The 21769-nt window shown below is 41.4% G+C and overlaps 1 protein-coding gene and 1 long non-coding RNA gene across 3 annotated transcripts in view; one reads left to right on the top strand and one right to left on the bottom strand.

Moving 5' to 3' along the window:
• Positions 1–1364: 1364 nt before the first annotated feature.
• LOC137219705 (uncharacterized) lies at positions 1365–7559 on the bottom strand. The gene is made up of 3 exons (XR_010941215.1): positions 7266–7559; positions 5969–6180; positions 1365–1538 (listed from the first exon to the last, which is right to left on the bottom strand). It is a non-coding gene; the product is annotated as an uncharacterized lncRNA (long non-coding RNA).
• TNFSF18 (TNF superfamily member 18) overlaps positions 6643–21769 on the top strand; it is a 114573-nt gene continuing 99446 nt past the window's right edge. The window contains exons 1-2 of one of the 2 annotated variants that reach the window (XM_067728664.1): positions 6643–6856; positions 8026–8093. In XM_067728664.1, coding sequence (XP_067584765.1) covers positions 8043–8093 — 51 coding nt within the window. In that variant the 5' untranslated portion in view covers positions 6643–6856; positions 8026–8042. The remainder of the gene's footprint in view (positions 6857–8025; positions 8094–21769) is intronic. The other variant, XM_067728662.1, reaches the window with a different exon arrangement.

Genomic DNA, 21769 nt, shown 5'->3' with positions numbered 1-21769 from the left:
TGAAGCACTTTGGTGGCTCTTTGGAAGCCAAGATCAAGTCTCTCAGACTTCAAGTTCCCTTGTCCTGAGAAGACACTTCCCTAATCTAGATGGTTACTTGTGCCTTCTGTAGTTTCTGGTAATCTGGCTTTCATCTCCAACTTTTTGCTGAGGTTCTGCTGCCTCTTTAGGAGGCTGTATAGGACAAGCACTCGAGATGAGCTCTCACATCTGGTTCCCATCAATATCGCTTGCCCTGACAAACTCTAGTAGTGTTGGCTAATCTCAATGTAACAGTACTTCCCCTGTCCTTGCCACCAGAGCAGTTGGCTCATATTTTGAGTTGATATTCTCTGGGTGGACATTAGACTGCACACCCTTATGACCCATAGAGGTCACATGTTAAGCTCTTTCAGTGGCCCCGTGGAAGCCCACACCCCTCTTATGAGGGAGATGAAGGGGCATGTATCTCTTTCTAACATCTTGTTATAGAAATAAAGGACAGGTGAATGTTTTGTTAAAGATAAAATTCTTTCAAAATCAAACTAAATTCAGGAAACATATGTGCAGTGAGTAGCGAGTTAGGCCCTGGGGATGCTGAAATAAATAAAATATACTACTTCCTCCCCATGTAGAAGATTTATAACTGCAAACAAGAAATTGCAAAATGGCAATTTTGTTCCACAGAAGCAAGAGAAAATAGCAGATTTCCACTTTTGTCTATGATTTGCCTTTATCAATATGCACTCCTCACTCTTCCTCCTCCTCCTTTTTTCCCAGGGAGAAACTACTTCTCCTTTTTTGCCAGGGAGAAATGGTGGCATAAATCACTCTGCTGGAATGATTTGGTCAGTGGAGTAGATACTTAAGGAATGAGTAATGACATAAAGAGAGAGTATACCACACAAACTCAATGGGAAATGTCTGGATGTATGAGTGACATGGGAAACTTTGAAATTGAGAGAGAAGATTATGCTAGGAATCCGGCTCATTGAAGGGAGAGTTTCCCTTTCATTTGCTACAGAGAAGTTTTAGATTTTACACTTCGAGTGACATCTAGGAGGCTCATGGCTTCAGATATCTGCATACTTTGTTCACCTTTAGGTGTCTACATAAGTTTGAGAACATATACTGAGGACATCAGAAAATACAAACAAGACTTTTGCTTCTCTAAAATTCTCTCAGGGAAAATAGAAAACAAGCACAAGGAATTTCTTAATGAGTAGAATTAGTTTCCTTGGATCTGAATAAATTAACAATAGAAGAAATTCTCCAGGTTATATTCTCTGGTCACAGTATAATAAGGTGAGAAATAGTTATTAGTAATACTTTATTGCTATTACTTTTATTGATGTAAGAATTCAAATGAATAACAGGAATACCATATGGAAAATGTTTAAAAATCTCCAATATAACCACTAAAATAAGACATAAGCCAATTACTTAATAACAGACCTTGGAGTAAATAACAAAAATTGGAAATCTTCGTAATACAGAAAGTCTTGGGGATGGAGTCACAGAAATACTCAGAGGTCAATTCATAGTTGTCAATGCTTTCACTGTTAAAAAAAATAAAGAGCAAATAAATAAAGCATTTACCTTGATTATATAGGGGGAAAAACACATTAAAAGTCTTAAGAAAACTAGCAGATATGAAGTAAAACAAAAGCTGAAAAAATTAATTGTTAAGAAAAAAATATTGGGACTTCCCTAGTGGTCCAGTGGTAAAGAATCCACCTTTCAATGCAGGGGACGTGGGTTCGATCCCTGGTCAGGGAACTAAGATCCTACATGCCACAGGGGAACTAAGATCCTACATGCCACAGGGCAACTAACCCTGCATGCCACAACTACTGAGCTTGCGTGCCTCAACTAGAGAGTCCATGTGCCGCAAACTACAGAGCCCACATGCTCTGGAACCCGCACGCCAGAACTACAGAGCCCATGTGCCCTAGAGCCTGCACGCCACAAGTAGAGAAGAGAAAAAACCCACAGGTCACAACTGGAGACAAGCCTGCGTGCTGCAACGAAGAGCCCACGTGCCACAACGAAAGATCCTGCATGCCTCAACGAAGATCCCACGTGCTGCAACTAAGACCCGACGCAGCCAAAAATAAATAAATTTTTAAAAAAGAAAAAAATGTTAAAAGCAGAACCAACAACCCCAAGAGCTATAATTACACTTAGAAGACTGCAGATTTTATCAAGGAAAGAAAATGGAAGAAAAGGAAGAAGAAAAAGGAAGAAAAGCAGAAAAAACAACGTGGAAGAGACTGTTAGCAAAGGTTCCCTGAACCAAGGGGGAGGAAACCTGTCCAAGGGGACGGTGGCAGAGTCTCAGCATTGCAGGGCAGATGACACAGGTAATCAGAAGGCCGAAGCAGAGCTTCCAGCCTTTTTGCCAATTAGGGACCCTTCTCAGGCAGGCACTGAGAATAAGGAGCTCCACCTGAGACAAAGACAAAGAGAGAGAAGGAGTGGCAACGGCCCCTCAGGGTGAACCCCACACATTGGGGAGTGATGATGTTCTGTTATCTTTTCCATTTCTTCTCCGGTAGTTGATGGTCTGGATCATGAGAGGCCCCTACTGTGCTCCTCAGAGTTGGGAGTGAGGAGAGTGAGATTTAACACAGGGAACAATTGAACACCATTTAACACGGTGGGAGGCGGGGGCTGTCCTCACTCCCGGGACTGGGACTCACCGCTGTAGCTGCAGTGAGAAGTCAGGAAGCTCCACCAGGTGGGTGACCAAACAGAGGAATGCTGTGCCCATCATCCCAAACGCCTCAGTGCTTATATCCCCACAACGCTGGGGCCTCTCGGGTGCTGGATCACTGCGTCCAGTTGCCACCACTGTCTTGAAACACTCATGTCTCAGGACCATACTCGCCAGACACAGCTGCTGCAGGAAGATGGCCTTGCCTCCCTTCTGCCTTCCAAGTTTCACAGGAGAGCCCAGGCAGAAGCTCAGTCACATCCAGGACCTCAGCTGAGAAAGAGGCTGGGAAATGTGGTCTATAGTTTTTCAGATTACCAACCAATCCAAACCCAACCAAACCACAGAAGGGGGTTGGAAACCAATGTCAAGTGCTGATGATGGTATTCGGCACAATGTGTCTAGATGTAGGTTTCCTTTCATTGACCTTGTTTGGGGCCTCAATCTGAGAGTAGATGTCGTTTATCTATTCTGGAAAATTCTCAGCCATTATGAACTCAAATGTTGCCTGACTTCTCTGGGTTCTCACTTTCTCCTGGTTTTTGGCCTCTGAAGATTCATCATTACTTTCTCTCCATTGACTCACTGAAAAAAAAAAAAAAGTCTTTTTTGGGGGGAGTAATTTACCCAAAATGTTAGGTTGTTTTCAACCTTTCATTTGGACTCTACTGAATAATATAAGTAATAAAAATGTCCTGAGGTAAAATCTAATGTAGGTTTTATCACATGCTTAGTTTTCCCTCCTTCAACAATGAAAGTTTATTAAAGAAAAGCCAGGAGCTGAGGGACCATGGGGTTTATGGGGCTGTCTTTATGGTTTTTGTAGAGGCCAGGGCTGATCCACACTTGCTGGCTGAGGTTAACTATCAGGTCCAGCAAGGATGCCTTTGGACAGTGTTTAGTTAAAGCTAAATTTCGTAGGTAAATTGGTCTATGGCATACGTCAAAGCTTATTTCTCATTAAAGAGGAAAGCAGGTAATGGAACATCAGTTCTCAGTGACAGGGGAGAGAAGCAGCTTCTAACTCTCTTGGTGGTGTGGTTCAAGAGTGGCACGGACAATTCAGAGCCCTCGCCCTAGAGTTGCTAGACATGAACCATTAATTGGACATAACAGGTAATATTTCTGAGAAGGAAGCAATGAGCAGACTGACCTGCAGCAAATACACAACATAAATAACAAGATTTTATTCCTCAAGAGGCCACATTAGGGAAGAGGTGCAAAACAGCTTCCAATAGGGGTTACTTGATGGGGTTCAGAAAACATTACTCTGAAACATGGTGCCTTGACATCATTGAATATTGGAAGCTAGAAAAAATAGAGACCTGACAGGTGCAGGGAGAATTCTGAATGTCCCCTTCTCCCCTGAAGCAGCCCTTTCTATACCTGCAGGAAAAAAGGATTCTTATTTCCAAAGATGGAGGGATGCTAAGAGGAATCCAGAGGAACATGTCTTGCTAAGTTTCCCAGTTTACTACCTTGAGCTCATATCCCTTTGTTCTATCATGTTTTTCCATGACTTCCCACTCTTCATCAAACCTAGTATAGAAACACTCAGGCTTAACTATTTCTTCAGGTTTTTGTTTCCCTATAAATGCTCCAGAGTCATGTAAAACTTACATTAAATAAATATGTATGACTTTTCTCCTGTTAATCTGTCTTTGTCAGTTTAATTTTCAGGCCCAGCCAAGGAACCTAATACTTTTTCCTCCCCTGCACTTAAGTGGAGACACTCCTGCAGCAGCTCATAAACACGCAATTAAAAATAATTTTTTCCCCTTACTGCAGGGCCATAATGACTCCAGGAAGAGAAAGGAAGTCTGTTCCCTAGTACCTGAACTCCTTACGTGCATTCTCTCACAGCTAGCAGGAGCACAGAGAACATGGTGACAAAGCCTCCTTGAGAGCAGAACCCACAGATACTTTCTACCCTTCCTCTGGGTCAGGGATATATGTATTCCACTAGATTCTGCCCATCCAGTTAAAGTGGCAAGGCATCCTAGCTGTTGATCTGGCTAAAGGCTAATGCTGGGGCCCAGGTCATGGCTGCTCTGGGCCTGAATCTTGTATGAGGCACAGAGGTGTAGAAGGGAGACGTAGTTCACTGATGCACAGCTGCACTCACTCAATCCCCTCCAAGCTTTCTCTGCCACATTACAGTGTGCTCATTAAAATATGCAGTTGTCCGGCCACTACCCTGTTTAAAATCCTTCAATGACTCCTTCATTACCTTCAAAGTAAAACCCAAATCTGTTATAGAAGATCGTTCATGATCTCAGCCAATGGTTACTTCCCCACTCCAACCATTCAAAACGTTTTGGTTTCCCATGACTATATTTCATTGTTCCCAGTGTCTGGTCAGAGTAGACCATGCCCTGGGTCTCCCAAGCTGAATCAATGAATTCTCTGCCCAAGGACTTTGGGGCTTGAGGGGAGAGAGAGACAGAGAGAGAGAGGAGGAGGAGAGAGAGAGAGAGAAGGAGAGAGAGAGAGGGAAAGATCACTTAGACGATCTCTGGTAGTAAAAGTTGCAAGAGGTCAAACTCAAGTGTTGGCAGGTGACCATGTTTTACCCCAATGTGGAGAAGACCACTCAGCAATGAGAGAAGATGAGATCCATGTGCAGAGAAATGTGAAAGAGACTGAAAGGGAGTCCTGGCAGCATTGAGTACCCAGCTGCAGCTGGGTTTCATTACATTGTTGACCTGGCTAACTCCTTATCCTTAAGAGTTGTGTGTGAGACATTTCACAAAAATAAGGACATGAGTTTCTGGTCTCTAGTGAGGGTGCCATAAAAAACATGCCATGTGGAGCACTTTCTTCAGTTAGGTCTGCTTGGAATAGCATTTGCCTGAAGGACTGAAGACATCCAGTTATTTCTAGATTGCCCTTGACTCAAAAACATGCCTGAAGAAAATTTTTTAACTTTTTTTTTAATTCTTGAGACAATTATTTACTTTGTAAAAAAAACATTTTGAGGCTAGTTCTTCTCAGCGACTAAGACAAGATCCTGAGCTTTATGAAAATACCTGGTATTTGAAAAAGGTAACGTGTTGGAGCATTCAATGGAAAAAAACTTCCTCCTAGGTACAAGTCCAGGCTAGCAATGTTTGGAATGCAAGAAAGAATCTAAGGAATTAAATTAGAACTCATTATTATCTGCAGAGCATGTCTTTTAGGCTTTGGGATTGAGCAAGTTTGTGCTGCTTGAAGTTGAGATGTGGAAACATGCACCCAAGAAATTTCCCTTTTGTTGTTAGCACAAGTCAATACCTGGGAAGCTGGTCGAGAAGAGGTGCAGTGAGGTGTGCCCTGTGATGACTCCTTCCTTTTCATTCACAAGAACCTGGCTCTGCTCTCCCCACTCTCAGGGCAGGAGGTGACTGAAGAGTCTGTACAAGGCTAGCAAAGTCAGGCAGAAAGTCCATGATGTAGCGCCACACACTGCAGCTGAGAAGGGAACCACTAGTTCAGTAAAACCAAACCTGAGAGAGAAGTGGGCAGAGGAGAGGAGCGGGGCGCTGGATCAGTGTAATAGGATGTTCATAGCTGGGTCTTCAAACTGGAGTCCCCCCTGAACCTACAGGTACACCAGAGATTAAGGAGAACATGCTGGGTTGTCCTTTCTGGACGTTCTTTATTAAAAAGAAAAAAAAAAATCCTTCTCAGACTTTACATAACAAGGAACCCAAAAAAAGGGAAGGGGGTAGGTTTGGTACTTGCAAAGCCTCCTTTAATTAGGCACAAGTCAGTGTTCCACTGGCATATTTTGCACGATTTCAAGAAGAATCATTATTCCAAGTCCTCAGGGTGGTAGAATTACCTTGGCACCAAACCCCAGGGGTCTACTCCAAGCCCCTGCATCTCTCCAGGAGCAGGAACCCAGCCTGGATCTCCTGGTATTAGGGAGGCAGGACCTTATGGGACCACTAAAGAATCCGGCAGTTGGGGGAATAAAGGCAGGTCAACAAAGGTTTGAGGGTGGGACAGGGCTCTGATGCGTGAAAGGAGGAGTCTGGATACGTTTCTGAGCCCAAGCCTCCCGCCTTTGCCTGGCTAACCCAGCAAGCAGCTGCAGCTCCTCAGGAGTGTGCCAAGTGAAAGAAGTAGATATTTGGTTTCACTTTTTAAAGTAATCACAACTTAGAGAAACTGGCAGAGGTAAGATCCCTCCAGGGCTTCTGCTTTGATGATGCAATTGGGGCTGGGAGGAAGCAGCTGTGATGCAAATAGCTTGGGCCAGCCCAGGAGGAATCTCTGGTGGGTGGAACAGTCTTTTGGTTAGGAAAAAAAGTGGCATCCTTGCCCAGTGGGAGGAACAGGCAGCTCAGACTTGCTTTCTTGAATCCACCCACTGAATGGAGACACAGCTGCAAGGGATGAAATCCACGTTCCTGATCAGTCTGCTCCTCTGATTTTAAGGAGTAGATTTTTTCCCCCCTGCCTCTGTGGAAGGGTCTTTTAACCACCTTTAGCAAAGGATAAAATAACTTGTTCTTCTCAGGACAGAAAATTGATCCTCCAGATCTGTGTCAGCACCTTTATTTCACACAGCTGATTTGTGACCCACCTGGAAAATCAGGAAGCTGCAGCTCACAGGAGGCTCACCGTTAAAGAAAGTAGAAGGCAGCCCAGGCTAAACAAATGCCAGCCCTTAAACTGCTTGTGCAGGAATTGAAGAACAGACTTCCTCAGGGGGTTATTCTGTCCTTCTGTGTCAAAACAGAACTGCTGACTTCAGCGAAAAAGACACATGCTTTGCAAGATCATTTCCAGTACTGATGACAGAGTTACGTTGCTCCGCAGGGCCTCATACTTTCGTTTACTTAATTTATAAATCACACCCTGACTTCTTCTCCCTCAAAAAAAAAAAAAAAAAATTGTGGTAGCATATTACAAAAGCAAACAAAATGAGCATCCACGTGATCACAATAGAAACAAGGTAAGACAGGTAGAGGGACATGTTTGGTTAGAAAATATGCCAAAAGGAAAATCAATATTATTTCCGTGAATTGTGCATTCAAGTGGCCAAAAGAAAGCAGTCAAAGGAAGAGCCAAGTAGCCAAAGAAAGAAAGAAGGAAGGTGTATGATCAAGCCACTCAAGATGGCTGTTCTCTTGCTCTCTGTACCAACCCCCCGGGACCAGTGCCTGCTTCACCTATACCCTACTTAGAATGGCTGACCTTCATTACGTACTTGCCCCAGACCCCAGCTAGTGATTGTTCTAATCAAAGGGGTGGGGCATGCCCCTCTGCTAGTTTCCCTGGTAACTGAAGAGCCAACCGGATTTCAATTCCCACTATAATTGGCAATCTTCCCTTCCTCCTAGGAGGGAAGCCTGCCGCCATGTCCTGCCGGCCGCTGTGGGAAGTCGCTCCAGGACCTTGCTTCAAACGTGTAAGCTCCCCCATCCATGAAACCGTTGATGTCTCTGTTGCTGACTCTGGGCTTTCTTCCGTCTTAAAGTTGGGCAAGTGCAGGCTTTGTAGGCATGCCGACTGCAGCCCAACAGGAGGAAAGAGGGAAGGGAGGAACCAACATTTACTGGATACCTCGCTCTTCGATCCTTGTGCTGGGCACTTATCTTATTTCCTCCAGTTCTTAGCACAGCCCTAGGAGAGATACTGTTTCCTCTATTTTACAAGCGAGGACAGAGAGATTAAATACATCAGTCCAGGATTGCAGGACTAGTAGATGGGATTAGGATACAGCTTTTTTTTTTTTTTTTTTTTTCTGTGGTACGCGGGCCTCTCACTGCTGTGGCCTCCCCCGCCGCGGAGCACAGGCTCCGGACGCGCAGGCCCAGCGGCCATGACCCACGGGCCCAGCCGCTCTGCGGCACGCGGGATCCACCCGGACCGGGGCAGGAACCCACGTCCCCCGCATCGGCAGGCGGACTCTCAACCACTGCGCCACCAGGGAAGCCCCGGATACAGCTTTTTTTTCCATGCTCAGTGAGGCTCCGGGAAGACAGTGAGGCCCAGTGCTTAAAGAGTATGTTCTAAAGAACCAGCCACCTGGGTTCAAGTCCTGGCACCATCAAGTACTACCTGTGTGCCTTCCGACACATTCTTTAACCTCTTCCTGCCCCGTCTCTGAAATGGGGATAAAGAGGATTGCATGAGGAAATCTATAAAGCAAGTACTAGTATTTGGAATATAGTTAATGCTCGAAAACTGGTAGGAGTGGGTGGGGTACTGCGTTTTTATTTATTTAAAATTTTTTTTATTTTTTTTTAGTTCCTGGATTTCTGCCTTAGTCTATTCAGACTCCTCTAACAGAAAACCATAGACTGGGTGGCTTATAAACATCAGAAATTTATTTCTTACGCTTTTGGAGGCTGGGAAATTCAAGATTGAGGCACTGGCAGATTCCATGTTTGGTGTGGACTTCTGGTTCACAGACAGCTGTTTTCTCACTGTGTCTTCGCATGGTAGAAGGGGTGAGGGAGCTCTTTGGGGGTCTCTTTTATTAGGGCACTAATTCCATTCATGAGGGCTTCACTCTCATGACCTAATCACCTCCCAAAGTCCTCACCTCCTAATACCATCACATTGAAGCTTAGGATTTCAACATGTGAATTTTAAGGGGACACAAATCAGTCTATAGCAATATCTCTTTAAAAATAAGTTTGAAACAGTGTCTGACTTACATTCCTCTACCGTAATTATCCCTACATTTATGACTGCATACTCTATCACCTCTTACTGATAAGTATTATTGGTAATACTTTCTATAGAGAGAATAGAAAGATAATTCAATCTTTTATGGCTGATCAAAAAAAAAATTTTTTTTTGGTTTCTGTTTTGCCTAGATACTTTTTTTAATATGGATGTTACTTTTTAGAGCAGTTTTAGGTTCACGGCATGCTTGAAAGGAGATTTCTATATATTCCTATATTCTCTCTACCCCCACCTATGCGTAGCCTCCCCCATTATTAACAACGCCCTCTAGAGTGATACATTTGTTATAATTGATGAATTTGCATTGAGACATCATAATCACCCCCATTCTCTTGACAGTATCTTTCACAGAGCAGAAAATTTTAATTTTAATGAAGTCCCGTTTATCAATTCATTCCTGGATCATGCCTTTGGTGTGGTATCTAAAAAGTTATCACCAAACCTGAGGTCATTTCTGCTGTGTTTTCTCCTGTTATCTTCTAGGAGTTTTATAGTTTTTCCTTTTGCATTTAGATCTGTGGTCCATTTTGATTTAACTTTTGTGAAGGGTGTAATGTATGTGTTTAGATTCTTTGGTTTTTTGACATGTGATGTCGAGATGTTCCAGCACCATTTGCTGAAAAGACTATCTTTGCTCCATTGTACTGCCTTTGCCTTTGTCAGAAATCAGTTGACTATATTATGTGGGTCTATTTCTGCGTTCTCTATTATGTTCCATTGATCTATTTATCTATTCTTTTACCAATACAAAATTAGTTTTTTACTAATAGAAGCTGGGAAATTTTCTTTCATCTTCACCACTTGCTATTAAATGCCACAGCTATAACTTCTTGCCCTAAGATAAAGCCTAAGAGAACTCCAGCCCTGAGATCTCGAAGGACGTCTCCTCAATAGCTGACAGCTGCTGCTTCAGCACGTGGTCTGAATTGGTCAAGTTTTTCAGCTCCCAGTTTCCTGTCCCCGCTGGATGAATTTCCAGGGTATGAGAAGACTGTGAAGCCTGAATCATAGTGGCTCACAAAACAACATCTCATTCAGATTCTTCTCCTTGGGGTCAATGATAGAGTTCAGATGCCTGACAAGGGCCATAAGGGGCAGGTTGTTCCTGGGGCCAGGTGCATGTGTAGTAGTACTGGCAGCCCGTGGGCCACATGCTAGCCTTTCCTTGGCTGCCCCCTTCCCTGGTAAGGAGCTGGCAGGTCCAAGTGGATATGCCTACATGGAGCCTGTGGACTATACCATATTTACCTGCTTCCAGGCTTACTTGCTTGGGCTTTTCCCTGGGCCAGTCGTCTAGTGAGTGAACCACGCTTGTGTTGTGCCCTTCTTTAGGCCTCCGAGTTATCAGGGCAGCAGTTGACATCAAGGATGGAAAGGGTAGGGAGTGGGGAGTGCTGTGGACATACCTTGGATGTGTAAATTAAGGTGTGAGATCCCTCAGTGTGTAGGAAGGAGCCAAGGGCTGGAAGAGCAAGGGTAGGGGTGCAGCAATCTTCCACACCAAGTTTGAAGAGGCCAAGAATTCTGAATTTGTACCTGGCCTTCCAGATCATTATGAAGGCATATTTGTCAGAGTAATAGGACAGGACATATTTTATTTAACAGTTTGATACTTGATTTTAACTTTCACATAGCTAGGTGTATGGTATGAGGAAGACCATTTGTACTCTTTCCCATGGCTCCACAAATTTTGGGGGTGGACCTGTTGGTGAGTGATAGACATGGGACCACAATTCAGTATTCTGGGTTCCTGTGTTAAAGTCCTTTCAGCTCTTTTAATGAGCTTGGCTTGTCCTTACTAAAAACAACTGGTTTGTTGTTTCCTAGATTTCCTCTGGTTTTATCCTGCTGGTCAAGTGTAAAATCTGATGGTGAATCAGAGAAAGTATAGTTACCCTAAATTAAGTTAAAATGTAGCTTGCTTTGGGCACCCTCTCTCCCCTGACTCTTCCCTTCCCAGGCACAGTACCTTGTGCTGTGGCCCATGAGCTCACCCTCTTTCTCCCTCTTTCTGTAAAATTCATCCAAGGGATGACCCAAGCCTAGGCCCAAGGGCTAGCCACAGAATTGCTATTTGTAGGGATAGAGACAGGGCTTGGACAGGCAGCCTGGGGTACTCACATGTGTTCATGGCTCATCACATTACAGAACAGATCCAGAGGTGGAAAGGGGAAGCAGACTGTGGGCTGGGGGTCCAGGGACCAGCTCTGTCATGCTACCACGTTCAAGAACAGAACTCTGAGCAGAATGTGAAAATTTGGAATTTGAACTTGGTTTTCCAAACTATTATAATCCATGTAAGATGATATAAAATATTTAATTTAACAGCCTCTTACTTTGACTTAGAACTTTCAAATATGTAGAATGTGGTACATAAGTCTTGATTTATTTTTTCACACCTGGACTTGAAACTGTTAGGAGTAGACATCTGCTTAGCAGGATTTTCTTCCTGTAGGCTATGCTTCTCTTCTTTCTGGATAAAGGCCTGGTGATTTCCATCCTAAAGTCTACTGTCAGAGGTGGATAGAGACTTTCAAACCTGACCACTGGCTGACCTTTACTTTCTTGCTGGTTTAAGCTAAAGGGGTCTTAGATAGATTTTCAAATTGGACCTCAGCTTGTATCTGACCTTCCATGTTTTCTTAGGTCCTTCCTGAAGTTTTCCCCTATCCTGGATGTGTTGAGAATTAGCAGAGGATAAAGTCCTCTGTACTCCACCCTCTCTTTTTTCCACTCCAACCTCAAAAACACATGCACACACATGCACAGAGCCACGCAATATTCTTGTAAAAACTGGGGCTCCTTGTTCTCATCACTGAGGTTTTCTGGAGCTTCCTTCCTCCTCTTACTGCTCTAGGGCATTTTCCACTCAAAACCATTGACTTAAAAGAAAGAAAAAAAACACCCCCTTGATAAAAAAGAAAAGGGAAGGGTTCTTGTCAGAACATGGGAAACAAAATTCTGAAAATAGCTCAGATTCTCCTACAGACATGATGCAAGTGTTATTAAGTTGAGGAACTGTTGACACCAATGACATGATTGCTGATCCTTTGCTCTTTTTCTCATTCTTTCCCATCAGTATTTCCTGAAATCTGGGTTCTGGGCAGTGACCCTTGAATGCAACCTTGTAAACAAGCACCCACAATGCTTACAGGAAAATCTTAGAGCTATGGCCCCCTTTAAACTTTTATTTAAATATATTTGTAAATACAAAATTTAAATATACTAAATATGTAAGTGTATATTTAAATATATTAATAAATATAAATATATATATATATATTTTTTTTGCGGTACGCGGGCCTCTCACTGTTGTGGCCTCTCTCGTTGCAGAGCACAGGCTCTGGACGCGCAGGCTCAGCGGCCATGGCTCACGGGCCCAGCCGCTCTGCAGCATGTGGGATCTTCCCGGACTGGGACACAAACCCGTGTCCCCTGCATCAGCAGGTGGACTCTCAACCACTGCGCCACCAGGGGAGCCCTAAATATATTTTTATAATATAAAATAATATAATTAAAATTATATTTTTATAGAGATATATACCAACTGGGGGCTTATTTACTATAAATACCTCTTTAAATTTTCCTGGTATGGGGCTTCCCTGGTGGTGCAGTGGTTAAGAATCCGCCTGCCAATGCAGGGGATATGGGTTTGAGCCCTGGTCTGGGAAGATCCCACATGCCACGGAGCAACTAAGCCCATGCACCACAACTACTGAGCCTGCACTCTAGAGCCCTTGAGCCACAACTACTGAGCCCATGTGCCACAACTACTGAAGCCCACATGCCTAGAGCCTGTGCTCCGTAACAAGAGAAGTCACCACAATGAGAAGCCCTCTCACCACAACAAAGAGTAGCCCCCACTCGCTGCAGTTAGAGAAAGCCTGCGTGCCACCATAATAAATAAATAAAATAAAAAGAAATTTCCTGGTATGGTGAAAGGGATTTAATGAGATAGAGATGGGATAAATGCAATCAGGAGAAAAATAAAAATTTAGGAACTAACCAGATGTTGCTGATAAAATTGGACACAACTCAATAGGTTTTAGGAGGCCAAAGACATTAAGATAATTCATTGGTCCATTCATTTATTCAACTAATATTTCTATTTTTGGTCCATTCATTTATTCAACTAATATTTCTATTTTTCTCCTTCTACTCTAACAAAAAGGATTAAAGCAGCTAAATTGTATTTATTGTGACTGGCAAGGACTGTGTACACTATTCTGGAAAATATAAGATTGTGACACAGCTGTTCAGAAGTTCAAAGCTGTTAGGAAAGGAAAACGTGTATCTGAGAAAGTGAAAACAATATAAGACTTTATCAGAGATACTGGCCCTGAGTTTTATCTCGTTTCCATTTCATATGTTATGTTATGACCAGAGTTAGCTTTCTAATATGAAAATCTCATTGCATAAATCTGCCTAAAACCGTTTGTGGGTTCTTGTTATTTATTGGAGAAAGTTGAAGTGCCTTAGCATTGTGTACAAAGTGTCCATGACCTTGTTCCTGGCTACCTTTCTGGACTCATCTCTAGTCACCGCCTCTCCTCCCTGTGTGTAGAATGGGAGCTTCCAGAGAGCCATGACTATATCTTACTCATCTTTGACCTCCCAGTGTCATAGTGGAGGCTTCAGGAGCACTTTATTTTTAATTAACAGAGCCTTTTCCATCCATGAATCTTTTCTCTAAACTACTTTATGGTGGAATTTAACACATACAGAAAACTTCATAAAACAAATGAACACAAGTGTAATTACCACTTCACTCAAAAACTAGAACCTTGCTGGCTCACCAGAAGTCTTCTTCATGCCCTTTCCTAATCACATCCCCTTTTCTCTCCCCAAAGATAACCACTCACCCCACCTATTCTCCTGTTCTCAGCTCAAGCCCACAATCCCCACACCCCACCTCACTTCTGGGATATTCTCCTGAACTCATACAGACCTCTGATAACTTCCTTTGTCTCTGATCTTTAAAGCACCTATTTTCTTTAGCATTCATTTGGCACCTAGTCACCTATAGCATCTCTTTATAAAGTTACATTTATGGTATTCTTCTTGTATTGTTTATATTATTTTTCCTTCACTGTAGATATCTTTATCTGTTCAAATACTTTTTGATGTCCACATTCTATATTGCTATTGTCTATGTTTTACGTTTATAGTTAAATATTCATTAAGTATCTCTAATGAGATCTTATTGACAGACATATCAAAGCGTGTAAGAGACAGATTTACTCAACCCGATAAAGAGAAAGAGCCAAGTACAGTCTACACAGAGACACACAGAGAGAGAAAGAGAGAGCAAGATATTGTTCTGATGTAGTGCACATAAGTATTCAAGAGTTTCACACACTGAAAATCATAATTTCTCTCTCCCCTATTATTCATTTCCTCAAACCAGAGCAAGTGTTAGGAAATCCAGATATGCTTCAGATATAATCTTCAAACAGATTAAGGTTTTGAGTAAAGAAGACATTTAGATCAAGCAGTACCTGTCCTCTTTAGCATTTTACTTGAGAGGAAACATTGCCAGAACATGGGCCACACTATTGGTTGAACTCCTGATGTGGATACTCCAGGAAGGATTCCACATTGTCAGGGAAACTGGAAGAGATGACACTGAAAATCCTTTCCTACCTTATGATGGCATAGATGAATGAGAGCCATTGCCAATCTAAATATAATGATTAAGTCTGTAGTTTTACTTAGAAAGCTCAGGTCTAAGACGTGGGATTGTGATTCAGCCAGCTCCCAGATTCCACCCACTAAATATGGTTAACACTTTCAGTCAACCTATATCCATCATTTCAACTCTTGGGTGGAATAATAAATGTTAAACATGTGAACGTGAATTATCTTTCCTTGCTTTTCACATACTGTCAGTGACCACCCCTCCGTGTCACCTATACTTTTCTTGCAGAATTTTACTCATTCTTTGAGATTCAAAACATATCATCCCATACGAAATCTACCTTGATTTCTCATGAAAGTTAGGGCTTTGTCTATTCTGCTTAACAACACTTTTTTTCCTTAAAATACTCAACACATTGTATTTCAGTGTATTTATCTGCCCCACAGAATTATAAGCTCCTCAACTTTAAGGGCTGGGTTTTATTTAGTACTAGACCTGTGGTAGGTGCTCAATAATTTGAGTGAACAAAAAGTACAGAGTAGTAAAATTTGAGACACAGAATCAAAAGTAATAAACACCCAGTGCCAGAATTAATATCTTCTGTTTTCCAGTTACTAGATTAGGTACTGAGAAAAGGCAAATAAAACACAGAACAGGCATCCAGAAGCTCACAGTCCAGTAGGGAAAGAAGAGAAGTGAACACATGAAATATTGTAGGAGGGAGGAAGATGGAGGTGGGTAGGGTGCTGTGGGAGCCCAGAGAACTGGTGTTTGACTCAAGAGGGGGAGTAGGAGACAGATGTGCAAGCTGATTTACTAAGGACAGGTAGCACATCATATGGAGAAGGGGAAGAGGTAGGGGGCGTTCAAGGCAGGGGAACTTGAAGCATTGGAGTCCTCTTATGACCTTACATGGAGATTCCTAGCAGTGAGAACAAGCACAGAAATTTGCTTCTGTCAGGTTGACCATAGCCCTAGCACTTCTGTGGGGTGTACCAGAGAGGAAAAGAGAAAGGAGAGGAGAGCATACTTCTTCTGTCTGACTGGGAAAAAGTAAAAAGATGCAATTGGATCACGTGTGAACTTGTACTATACTTAGATGTACAAAGAAAATTAGCTTCTTTATTTTCTAGTAAATGGCTGATCTTCTTTACAGTCTCCTCACATCCCCTTGGGAGGGGAAGGCAGAGACTTTCAACTTCCTATTTCTTGCATCACAGGCTATACTAGTTTGAACAGTGTACTTTCAGTGACTCAGTCTCTTTTGGATAAATGCTTTTCAGATTTCCTCTCCCCATCTCTACTCCTGCCTCCATCCCTTGCTTTTTTTCCAAGGACAACCTCATGGCAACACAGAAGACAAATGATTGGAACTCATGTAGCATTCTCTAGAATCTTATTGGTCTCTTCTGGGTCCTGCCATGAGGCAGCCACTCAGCCTTTCAGGTACAGCTGGTTTTATTTGATGTTTTGGAGGATATGCAAGCATCTGTGACTAGAACTCACAGTCTAGGGCATTTATATGGTATTTTAAATGTGGCAACCACTTCATTCAGACCCTGGGTCTTAGCCAGTAAGCTGCTCCAATCAGCACCTCAACATCTGGTCACATTTTTGAGTACCATGTATGGGCCTTGGGAAAGAAGGAGAGATACTTTAAGACAGTCTTTCTGGGCACCCTCCTTCAGGATCTTCAGGCATGTGCATCTGGATCTTTCCACTGGGTCCCTTTCCTTGGGGTTCATCCTGAGTGGGGGAAATGAAGAAATGAAAGATCTTTCCATAGTACTTAGTCAACTCTCTTTTCTTTCCCATAATCCACCAGGATAGAAGGGGCAATTGATCTACTTCTCCTTCCTGGCATAGACTTCTCTTACATAATATTCTCCTGTTTCCTTCTTAATAGAAGAGAAGTACTTCCATATTGTGGGAGAAACTATAATTTGAAAAGAAACTCTAAACTCTGAGTTGGCCAGGTCTGACCCTTGATCGAGTACAAATGGACATTGATTTAACACCCACACATATTATTCTAATTACACAGGCACAGCCAGTATAAAAAAGTAACACTTAAAGTAAGTGTTGTGGAATGGCAGAGCGAGATGGTGAAACTCCTTTCTCACAAAAACAGAAAATACAGGCAAAACAACTAAAATCATTTCACGACTTTAGAAATTAACCAAAACCACAGAACAAATTGAAAATTGTCTATGCAAGAGAAACTAAACTTCTGTAAGGTAGCAGTATCTATGTCATTTTAACATGGGCTATTCCCATCCCCCTTTCGTCTCCAGCCAGGTAGTGGGGTAGTCATGACAAGCCAGCAGTCTTGCAGCCAATGGAGAGGGATGACCAATTCTGGAACTTGATTAAAATACCCATCTGTATAGTACCATTGATATTTTGTCTGTATTTGCAGCTACCTGGAAAATTTTCTTTCCCAGGGTGTTGGGGCTATTTGTTTTGACTCAGAGCTAGCTCAACAACAACTAAAAGCTCTATCCCCAGGATATTACCTGAAATAATAGTAATCTGCTGGCAACATCATAGCGGTTGGTCTAAGGCTGTGATTTCAGTTGAGGCAAAAAAGAGTATGACCAAAAAATTTAAAGGAAGTCCTGGAGCTAGGTAACTAGAACTAAGGAACTTCAGAAAGCCCTGACATATTTCTGAGGATATAGAAGGCAGTGTGTGTGTGTGTGTGTGTGCAGGACTTGACCTGAAAAGGAGAAGGCTTCAGCCATTCCAGTCCACATTTAGCTGACATTGACATTGCACAAGCAAGAAGTGAAAGCTAAGACTGCTTCATAAATTACCTGAAATTTGAAGGCATACCTTTGCACACAGATCCCTTTGGCAAAGGGTGAAAGACATGTAGACAAAGCATTTAAGGAAATCTTCGTATAGATCATTGGCTGGCCACAAGAATGACCCCTAGGAACTCAGATTAAAAATAAAAACAAGAACTTTAAAAAAAGCCTAGGAGAGAACTCATTGGCCACATATTTCAGAATACCGACAACAATAAGAAACTTTGGAGAGGAGGGTGATCTGATACCATAGTTGTTATATTATTCAATATACTATCTAAAGTATCCAATTTCAAAAGAATTATGACACATTCAGAGGAAAATAAAAATATGACACATACGTGGATAAAAACAAAGGGAGCCAAAGAAAATGTCCCTGAGGGGGAACTGATAGTGAACTTAGTAGCCAAAGAATTTAAACCAACTATTATAGATATGTTGAAATAACAAAAGAATTAAAGGAAAGCATGACAATGATATCTTACCAATTAGACAATATAAATAAAAAGAAAAATAATCAAAATAAACCTCAGTAGACCTTCTGGAGTTGAGAAGTACAATCACAAAAATAAGAAAAGTTTAGTAGAAGTGTTAAAAACAAATCTGAGCTTGCAGAAGAAAGAATGTCAACTTGAAGATAGGTGAATTGAAATTATCCAGTCCTAGGAATAGGAAAAAAAACAAAAAGAATGAAGACAAATGAACAGCACCTTAGAGACCTGTGCATACAATCGAGCATATGAACATACGCAAAATGAATGTCTCAGGAGGAGAGAAGAGATAAAGGGGCAGAAAGAATATTTGAAGAAATAATGGCCCCAAACTTCCAAAATTTGATGAAAAGCATTATTCTACACATCCTAGAAGCTCAGTGAACTGTAAGATAAACTCTAAATGATCTACACAAAGACTCACCATAATGAAACTTTAGAAAGCCAAAGACAAGAAGACAATATTGAAAGCAGCAAGAGAGGTGACTCATCACATACAAAGGATCCTCATTAGAAACCATGGAGGTCAGAAGATGAGATGAGATGACATAGTCAAAATACTGAAAGAAATGGACTGTCAACCAAGAATTCTATATCCAGCAAAACTGTCCTTCAAAAATGAAGGAGAAATTAAGATATTCCCAGGTAAACAAACTCTGAGACAGTTTGTCACTAGCAGAGTTATTTAATAAGAAGTACTAAAGGAAGCCCTTCAGGCTGAAATAAAAGGACACTAGATGGTAACTCAAACCCATACAAAGAAATAAAGAGCACTGGAAAAGGTAAATACATAGCTAAATATAAAAGACAATATAAACATATTTTTGTTTCTAACTGTTTTATTCTTTTGTATGATTTAAAGGCAAATACAGGGACTTCCCTGGTGATGCAGTGGTTAAGAATCTGCCTGCCAATGCAGGGGACATGGGTTTGAGCCATGGTCTGGGAAGATCCCACATGCTTCAGAGCAACTAAGCCTGTGTGCCACCACTACTGAGCCTGAGCTCTAGAGTCCGTGAGCCACAACTACGAGCCTTTGTGCCACAACTGTTGAAGCCTGTGCACCTAGAGCCTGTGCTCTGCAACAAGAGAAGCCACTGCAATGAGAAGCCCATGCACTGCAAAGAAGAGTAGCCCCCACTCGCTGCAACTAGAGAAAGCCCACGTGCAGCAATGAAGACCCGATGCAGGCAAAAATAAATAAATAAATAAATAAATTTAAAAGACCAGGAATAAATTTAACAAAGGAAGTACAAGAAGTACAAGACTTGTACACAGAACACTACAAAACACTGTCAAAAAAAACGATTTAAGTAAATGGAAGGACATCCTATGTTCATGCATTGGCAGAGTTAATAGTGTTATAATGGCAATACTCTTTGTATTGATCCACAGATTCATTACAATCCCTGTAAAAATTCCAGATTCCCCTTTGCAGAAATTGGCAAGCTGATACTAACATTTTATGGAAAGAAAAGGGATATATTGCCAAAAGAACCTTGGAAGAAAAGAACAAAATTGGAAAACTCATACTTCCCTTTTTCAAAACTTACTACAAAGTTACGGTAATCAAGATAGTGTAGTACTGGAATAAGAATAGAAATATAGGTCAATAGAATATAAGTGAGAGTCCAGATATTAACTCTTATATTTATGGTCAGTTGATTTTTAATAAGGGTACCAAAATAATTCAATGGGAAAATATAATCTTATCAATAAATGGTACTGGAACATCTGCATATTCACATGGAAAAGTATTAAGTTTGACCCCTACCTCACATTGTATACAAAAATGAACTCAGAATGGATCATAGACTTAAATATGAGCTAAAACTATAAAGCTTACAGAAGAAAACTTAGGAGTAATTCTGTGACCTTGGGTTAGACAACAGTTTCTTAGATATGACACCAAAAGTACAAGTGACAAAAGAACAAAGAGGATAAATGGGATTTCATTAAAATTAAAACATTTACTTCAAAGGACACTATCAAGAGAATGAAGACAACCCACAGACTGAAAGAAAATATTTGTAAATTATATCTCTGCTAAAGGATTTGTATCCAGAATATATATATATATATATATATATATATATATATATATATATACTTTTTTTTTTTTTTTTTTTTTTTTTTTTGCTGTACGTGGGCCTCTCACTGTTGTGGCCTCTCCCGTTGCGGAGCACAGTCTCCGGACACACAGGCTCAGCGGCCATGGCTCACGGGCCCAGCTGCTCCACGGCACATGGGATCTTCCCGGACCGGTGCCCAAGCCTGTGCCCCCTGCATCGGCAGGGGGGACTCTCAACCACTGCGCCACCAGGGAAGCCCCAGAATATATTTTTAATAAACCTTACAACTCAATAATAAAAAGACAAATAAGCCAATTAAAAAAGAGCACAGAATTTGGATAGACATTTCTTCAATAAAAATATACTAATAGCCAACAAGAATATGAAAAGATGCTTGACATTATTAGTCATTAGGTAAATGTCAATCAAAGCTGTAATCACTTCATACCCACTAGGATGGTGAAATAAAAAAACAAACAATAACAAGTATTAACAAGGATATGGAGAAATTAGAACCCTCATATATTGCTTACAGGAATGTAAAATGTTGCACCCACTTTGGAAAACAGTTTGGTAGTTCCTCACATTATTAATCAGAGTTACAATACAAGCCAGCAATTTTATTCTTAGGTATATACCCAAGAGAAATGAAGACATGTCCTCACAAAAATGCGTTCATGAATGCTCATAATAGCCAAAAAGTGGAAACAACTCAAATGTTCATCAGCTGATGAATGGATAAACAAAGGTGGTATATCCATACAGTGTAATATATTCAGCCAGAAAAAGAAATGAAGTATTGATACATGTTATAAAGTAGATGAACCTTGAATAAACGCTAAGTGAAAGAGGTAATCACAAAAGACCAGATATTGTATGATACCATTTATGTGATGTCAACCTGTAAAAAACAAGAATCCAGTTCAAGAGGTTAAATGTTGATTTGGGATCAAAGAACTGCAGTTTGGGGTACACAGATTTAGGTAGAAATCCAAATAGTATCCTGATTACAGGAGAGGGAGGGGCTCAGGGTTTTTAAGGGGAAAAGAGAGGAAGATAAGTTGTTTTTAAAAAGGGTTAATTGGTGCAAGATGAGGTAATTGATCAAGTGAAGTCTTCATTGGTAAAAGATGAGGTAAAGCTAGATATGTACTTTATTAATTGGTCAGGTGAAGTGGGCATGAGGTAAAAGTTCACTTTTATCAGTCCTTTCAAGGATATTCTTGTTCTTGCTCATTTCTTGGCACATTGGTGGTGTGACCTAGTTCAGAGTTTCAGAAAATAGGATGTACAAGGCAGGTGTTCTGGAGTGTCTACTCTGGTGTGGTAGGATGAAAATGTTGTAAAACGAGATTTTGGAGGTGGTTGCAAAATTCTGT

Source organism: Pseudorca crassidens, chromosome 2 (genome assembly GCF_039906515.1).
Source record: "Pseudorca crassidens isolate mPseCra1 chromosome 2, mPseCra1.hap1, whole genome shotgun sequence".
In the NCBI taxonomy this organism is placed as follows: Eukaryota; Metazoa; Chordata; class Mammalia; order Artiodactyla; family Delphinidae; genus Pseudorca; species Pseudorca crassidens.
This window is presented reverse-complemented; position numbering and strand designations above follow the sequence as displayed.